The sequence below is a fragment of the Pyxicephalus adspersus genome, chromosome Z (assembly GCF_032062135.1).
Source record: "Pyxicephalus adspersus chromosome Z, UCB_Pads_2.0, whole genome shotgun sequence".
Classification (NCBI taxonomy): Eukaryota; Metazoa; Chordata; class Amphibia; order Anura; family Pyxicephalidae; genus Pyxicephalus; species Pyxicephalus adspersus.
In genome coordinates this window covers 17,378,764-17,386,689 of record NC_092871.1, presented here as the reverse complement: position 1 = coordinate 17,386,689, position 7,926 = coordinate 17,378,764, and the positions used below count along the sequence as shown (strand labels likewise).

General features: G+C 40.2%; 1 protein-coding gene across 1 annotated transcript in view; it reads left to right on the top strand.

The window, feature by feature from the left end:
* Positions 1–6,492, top strand: part of LOC140343696 (uncharacterized) — an 8,598-nt gene extending 2,106 nt beyond the window's left edge. The window contains exon 2 of the mRNA XM_072430535.1: positions 2,406–6,492. Within this exon, the coding sequence (XP_072286636.1) occupies positions 2,406–3,371 (966 nt within the window). The 3' untranslated portion in view covers positions 3,372–6,492. The remainder of the gene's footprint in view (positions 1–2,405) is intronic.
* Positions 6,493–7,926: the final 1,434 nt, after the last annotated feature.

Here is a 7,926-nt window from a genome sequence, read left to right as displayed (position 1 = left end):
AGATACCTCCTCTCATATGTGGCCCTAAATATGAATGACCTGAAAAGCTGCCTTCATTGCAGAGGCTTGAAGCTCTGTGTGTTTGCTAGAGAGCAATCTCTATCATTGTACTTGTGGCCCTATATGTAGCTTTAATGTATATACATGCACATGGCCGCGTGCTGCCATATTGATAGTTTGTGGTTCTGTGTATGCATGCCCTATGTGGCTGCTGCCATATTATTGTGGAAGCATGTGGCCCCATGTATGTATGCTTTAAGGTGCTGCCTCCATATCCTCATTGGAGCTTGTGATTTTGTGTAGATTCACCATATTTTGGAAGTATGTGGCCTGTGCATGTATTATGGAGCTGCCTCCCAAATCTTGGCTCCTTGTTTGTATGCCCCATGTTGATAAAGAGAAAAAACAAAATGTAATGCTTCATATTCCCATCTCCCCTTGTCTATGTAGAACAATGTCTTTAACTCTTAAAAAAAACCTCAGGCACCCCTTGTAGCTAGTTGTCATTTTTAAGGCTAGTCTAGTATTCTCACTATAGGTAATAACTTTGGTATTTAACAATTTTTTTTTTTGGCATCTTTTAAATTGTAGGGGTGTTATAGAGGTAGTCCCCGAGTTAAGGAGGACTCCTAGATAGGAACAGGCTTCCCAGCTTGTTTGTGAGCAGGACCAAGGCTTGATAGGGGGGATTCCCATGACTTGCAGAAGAAATCTTTTGCTAAAAACAGCTGAGACTGAGCTCTTTATGCAACCTCTTGTAACACTTTATTGACCAAGACAAACTCTGCAGTTGTTTCTTTTTGCATATCAAAGCTCAGCTTGCTCCAAGGGTTATTAAATTTTTTTTTGTCAACTCAGTGAGGACACCACGCTGCCTAATATTATGAGACAAACATCTATCCTAATTGCATTTGTTAAAATAATGTACCTGTTCCGACTTGCATACAAATTCAACCTAACAACAAACCTGCAGCCCCTATCTTGTATGTAACCTGGAGACTACCTGTAATAACTTTTGTAAAGTGAACCTATAAGGTGGAAATTTGCTGGATCGCATTGCCAGGTTGCTGCCAAGGTGCGGATTTGCCATCTGTTTTGTCTTGGTGAGTCAGTGATCTTCAGCAAACATACAGGTGATCTGGAAGGTGTGAACACGGTTTAGACCAGAATAGCAATGGATGGAGTATAACACCCATGCAGGTTGCAACAAGTCTGCAATTGGACTTCCTTAAAGGTTTTTGATGACCATGGATCTTTTTAAAGCTTAATGCCTAAAGGTATTTGTCTATCCAAAATAGACCGGGTTTGTTAATGCGTGAATGGGTTTAAACCAGGAAGCCAGATTTTATTTATTTTTACATCTGGTCCATCTGTTTAAGTCTAGTTGGCACAAGTTAATCATGTTGCCTAATCTATCACAATCGAGGAAGAGATGCCAGATGTAGATGGGAGTTAAAAATGGTGTTGTATTACTTTACAATGAGAATCTTTGGAAGTTATTTAGTTCGGCTAGCTGCACAAGGTAGGATGGAATGATAAAGCCCATATTGTGGGCTATTATTCAAGGCGTAACTATATTCCTAAGTTGTATTCCCTAATTGAATCTGACAGGTGGATGGTGTGTGTTGGCAGTCCATGACAAATTGTTTCAGAGCCAATGGTCAGCTTGTGTCATATGTTGGTTTAATGTTGAATGCTAAGTGACGTCTAAGTCTTTAGATTGCTGGCTTGAATAGTCTGTAAATACCTGTATGTGGTTTTCAAAATATGAAAAATGTATAAGTGTACATAATTGGTGCTATAAAGGTAGAGATTTTGAAACTTGTGGGCCGAATGGCCTTAATCTTAAGAGGGAAGGGGGGGGGGACTTCTAGTGGTTGGTAACACCTTACTTTGCCCAGCAGCTTTTACTAATATTGTTCCACTTTGTATTGTTACAGAAAGGCTCACTTTACAATAGAGTTGCAGTATACAATATTTTATCCTATAAATGTTTTTTTTAAAGCTGACCTTGCATCCAATCCCCTTTTTAATAAACGTTAGACAAGCTGCATAATTCTCCTTCCAACGAGTTCTGGAAAATGTCACTTGAAATATCCTTGAAAAGATGCTCCTAGCATAAACGAAGTGTCTTCTCATGAAATTTGACATACCCGGCATTCCCCTGGACCTTTTTGGTGGATAATGAGCTCACCCCATGCACCATGAAAGCTGGAGGAAAGGCAGATACAATCATTTTGTTTCTCAATAAAAAGTGATGCCAGCTTCCTGGCAGTGTTTTCATAACTGACCCAACTGAAGGTAGTTGCTTATGTAAAATGATTCATTTGAAGTTCAACTTCAAAAAACTTCTAACTTTTGCTGGCCACCTCTAACTTTTATTATTTGTTTTTTTTCCCCCGCAGGATTTTGCATCTCTGTTTTCTGCGGTCAGTCTTAATAGTGAGGAGGACCAGCCCAGCACACACTCTTCCTGTCCAGTTAACCTTAATGAAAACACAAAAAGTAAAGAACCTTCAACCAACAGCACTGTTTGGCCTCTGCAAAGTCCATGGAGTCGAGAGGCCGAACTACCTTCTTCGAACCCTTTGCGGCACATCCCTTTCCAAGTGGATCGCTCTGTGAGCATGATTGAGGAGAGCAAGAAGTCAGCAGCGGCAGCTAAGGCTGCTGCTTCCCGCTACAAGACAGAGCTCTGCCGCACTTTCCATGAGAGTGGCTACTGCAAATATGGCTCTAAGTGTCAGTTTGCACATGGACATGCAGAGCTAAGAGGGCTGAACCGTCACCCCAAATACAAGACAGAGCTGTGCAGAACTTATCATACAATTGGTTTCTGTCCATATGGATCCCGGTGCCACTTTATCCATAATGCTGAGGAGCAGAGGTTCAACAGTACTGGTAGAGGAAAAAGGCCACCCCTTTTGAGACAAAGCATCAGCTGCTCAGGCATTCCTTCATCCTCCACTTCATCTTCTTCCTCTTCCTCCCTCTTTTCCCTGTTCTCCTCTTCCATAGGCTCTTCCCTTACCTCTCTGTCTCCATTTGCTCCATCCAGCCCAGTAACGCCAACATCCAATCCTTTTGCCTGTGTTGGTCCTTCACCTTCAACGTCTCCAGTTGCGCTGAACCTGCCTTTATTTGGGTCGGTGTCTCCTCCACGACCAAATGTGCAGAGTGCAGCGGCTGAAGGGCTGCAGCTACAGCTCTCCCCCTGGAGGAAAGGTGACCCGAAAGGTGATGATGGATGGGATTCCCTGCCTCAGCCCGAATCCCTGCCTCAGCCAGAGTGTGACGAAGAATCCGGAGCGGCTGCTGGTAACTCTCTGGAGTCCAAACGCCTCCCAATCTTCAGCTTTCTTTCAGATTAGGACTTTGAACTGCTCGGGTCAACACCGTGTGTACTGGTTGCTGGTAACTGACTGCACATGGACGTTGTGTTCGAACCTGAAGCAACAAAGACTCGCTGAACTGAACTTGGTATATTAAAATATAATGTGTGGAGGTTATCTGGATATGATCAGGGTCCTTGATAACTTCCATGGCCTAATTTTGATTCCAGTTTTGAAAAAATTGGGGAGTCTGAATCTTGTTTTAGTTAAATATTCAATATTTTGGGTTTAGTGTGCCCTAAAATACTGTAGATGGACTGAATGGTATTATGTTTACCCGGCTTGTTTACTCCTTTGGGGAATGGTGGCATCTTTTCTGAGTAGTTGCCTTATCAGTGCCTAAAAGACTTACTTTCAATCTGCTGCTTACTTTTTTTTATTGGTTCTGTGCATTTGTCATAGAACATGCAATGTAGGATTTGTTCTTTATGCTATCTCTAAGCCTTAACTGCTGCCCAGCCGTTCATTTATTTCATGATTACTTTATAAACTGGAGCTTTGAGATTCCAGACATCTTTCTAGCACAGATGATAAAACTAGACAGTTCTTAGGCAGGCTGGTTATCTTAAAAACTATACAGGCTTATTTTTTTTCTATTGCTAGTAGAATCAAATGTTTGACTCCCTAAAGCAGTCATCTGTCAATGTTGAGTATTTGCAGGTACTGCTGGGTGGAATATTAACATGGGAGTTCCCAGGTGCTCCCAGAAACAAATGAGTTTTTACCCTTCTACATTTGTTTATTGTACACATCTGAGTATTTTATCTTACACCTCTGAATTTGGTTTGTTTTTACAAGAAGCAGAAACCGGGATTCTACCTAACTCGCTAGCAGTGCAAATGGGTGATTAGAATTTTGGTAAGCTTTGTTATAAAATCTTGTGCCTGTGTGTATAAAGGAAGCCATGGCGGTGATTAAGTCAACAAGCATTCAAATATAAGTTAAATATCATCTGTTCCTAATTGGCTGACCCTTTTATTTGGTACCCTATTGCCATATTGTGGGCAAGTAGCACCTTCTTTCTTTTTACCTCCCCTTACCTCCCTGTAGAACAAAAACTTCAGGCTTCTGTTTTCATCTAGTACCTGAGTTAAGTAAACTATCCCAAAAGTTTAACACACTCCGTTTTCTTGTTTCCAGTTTATAAATCATTCATGATGGTTGCCTTAACAGTATTACTTTTGATTTCCCCTTGCATGAGACCTTGAAGTGTTTTAGTTCGCAGGGCCCCTGAGGGTTATCTTAACTGGTTTGGATTGGTATATCAAATTGATCTCAAAGTAATGGCCAATACTATATCCAGATTTTTTGTGGTTAGGTTACTGTACTTGATAACTTTTTTTTTATTGCAATGTCCAACATAAAGGATTGTAACAGCCAAAACCTTGTGTTCTCTATGAGAGTGCTTGGTAATGTATGCTGGGTGGCTAAAAGTAACTATTTTGTATGTATCCTTTGGTGCTGTATCTGGTATCAGTCCAGGGAGTTCTTTTAGTGTTTAAAAGCTGAAATTCAGTAGTTCTTCAGCTAACCAAACTTTTTTTAGAGCAACATTTTTATATTCCAATTTGGGCTAATTGGGTGTGGGGGAAGGGGGGTTCTTTCTTTTCTTTGTTAAAGGGGGATAATTGTGGGCTTGAGTAAAGTGTCTAAGTATGAAGTTGCCCAAATCATACAGATAATGGTTAATTTTTTAATTTTCTATGACGAGATTCAAGTAAGTGGTGTGCATATCCAGAAAAAGTAGTTGAACTCGATGCTGCTCTGACGGGGTAAAAAAGTTTGCAGGAACGTTTTTGATTAGACATGCTTTGCTTGCACATCCCGACCTTGTCATCGTCTTGTCCCAAAACTGCCGGTATCCTAAAGAATGTCTTCTTTAGATTGATGGGGAGGTGAATGTGCCAAAGTTCTTTACAATATAGCATAGTACGTTTTTTTTTTTTTTTTTTTTCACGCCAAAGTTCTTCACGTTTATAGCAAAGTTTTTTTTTTTTTGTTTTTTTTTTCTACCAAAATATTGGGTTTTAATGATACAAGATTATCTAAGCAATAGCTGTATTGTCTTTTATGAAAATATTAACACTAATGTGCCTTAGGGCTTACTGGAACAGTGCTTCCTTGCGGACACTTTAATGCATACACCATTTCTAGTAGGCCTCAAGTGTACCTGTGCCTATGCACAGGCTTTATTTGCCTGTAGGTTTGTAACGTGTCATTGCAATGTGTCAAAATGACTGTCTTCCCTTTTTTAAAGGACATCTATCACATAGTAGAATATGAGAAGCCTCCGATAAAAGGTGCCTTTTGACACTTAATGCTCTGTCCTACTCAGGGCGGTGAAATCAATCTCGGTACGGCAGATCAAGTTCAGCTTCTGTGGCACAGAACTGGTATACCGCTTAAAAGTCAAATTCAATGCGGGGCTTGTAATGTACATATTGCTTTGTGGTGGGTTCCATTTAAATGGCAGAAAATTCGAACAGCTGTAGTAAATAGTATCTTCTACAGATCCAGAGGATATCTTCTGGAGTATGGTGGAGGCCATAATATGTATTTGTTTACTATATTGGAGAAATGGAATCCAGTCCTTGATGCAAGCTACCATTGTCTGGTTCACTGTCTGCATTCAGCTTCTAGCTTGGGCTCAGTAACTTCAGGGGTACAACAAACGGGTTTACGAAAAACTAGAGCCTTAGGCCTAGGCTGTGCTTCGAACATTGCAAAACCTTTTCTATTGAAGGTCCTGATCTCCACTGGCTTGGAGCAAGCTTAAGTTTGTGTAGTGAAAACAATCTGGAATAATTCCTTTTTGCTTTTGCATTTTACCGAAAATGCATCAGCTGAGACTGCCCAAATGCTTTCAATCAGAACGTTTTGCAATGCATTTCAAAGTCTTGAAGTGTTTCAGACACCTGGAGGCTTGTCTTTTTAGTCTCTGTAGTTTTGGTGGTCCTCCTGTTGGAGAAAGGGTTCGCTTAAATATTTGGCATTTTAATTGCAGACATCTGCATCACTTCTATCCAGGTTTATAGTTTGATCATTTAAAAGAGAATCCAGTACTATATTTGTTCTTTTAGATTCAGAGTTTATGACCAAACAAAAGTATTAAGTTTTAATTTTAAAAGGGGGGTGGGGGTCTTTGGGGGGGGCACTTTTTTAAGAGTTAGTAAATTATAATTAAGCTTTAACATTTTGTATTTATATTTGTAGTGGCGGTAGGTGGTGTTTTGTAGTTGTCAGGTTAATTTATTTTTTACCTTCAGTTTGTAGGCATCAGTCTGTCAGTTTAAATGTAAGCTTAGCATGGTTTATTAACTATACCATTAGTTAAGACAAGGAAATGGTCATGTCTAGCAGTCAAACCTGTACTGGGCAATATCTTACTAAATGGCTTTGGGAGGTAATTAGACAGCAGATTTTGTGCTCAGGCCACCTTTAGAATTTGTCCTTCATCTGAGATGTCTTATTAACCCCCAAAGTGCCTTCTTGGTTCATGTCGCATGTGGGACTGCGTAAGCAAACCCCGACTGAGGATTGCTATTTGCGTAGCCACTTCAATACTGGACAAACCCAGAAGTAGGAGGCTTGTGCTTACATCTATATTAACTGTCTTTACCTTTCTGAGACGTAAATAATTGATCCTGGCCATACACATGGCCCGTATATAGGTTTAAACATGGTCATGATGATGGCACATAGAGCAGCATGTGTTCTTACTGCATAAGGCAAACTGCTTCTGGGTGAATGTAGAGGCTGCCATTTGTCAGAAATGTCTTGGTGAAAGGTTGCTTGGCTGTTATGCCAATCCAGTAATATAGGATAAGCATGCCATTGAAGGCAGAACCCCCTATATCCTTATCTCTTCTAAGGCACTGACTTGGGTTGGTTTAAAGCCATAAGAGCAACTAGTCATGCACCATTCCCAGCAGATAACGTGGCAGCCTTTACTTTTGAGCAGTTTCCAACTTTTTATAATAGAGATCTGTTTTAATTGGGTGGTCTCCTAATTGCCCATTGACTCCCGCATGTTGCTTTGTCTGCAGGAACTCTTCATTCATAGCCCGAGATGTGCAGGCAGCAAACTCGGCTATATCCTTTATATTGTAATTTATTAATTTTTTATTGGCTATTAGTATTGTATAAGGCATCGAAATGCCTGTAATTTATAGAAGCCCTCAGTATGTATTATTTTGAGGATCTGTTGGAACTAATGTTGCAGTTGGAGATCTGATGCTGAATAACTTATAGCAGACACAGCAATTTTAACTTTTCAACTGTAAGGATTATATGAGAGAGATATAAGAAGCTAAAGTTTCAAACAAATTTGTGGACTTTTCCTATGTACATTCTCTCTGGGCCCAACCGCTACCTCTGTTTTTGAATATGATGCATGTATTCACTTACTTTTGGAGAGTTAACTAACTTTTCAGATACGATGCTGGGATTCACCAGCCATTAGAGTCCTAACAGTTGCAAGGGCGTAAAACTTTGGATAGCTCTGGATCTGCAAAACTGTGCTTATGTTTGAATT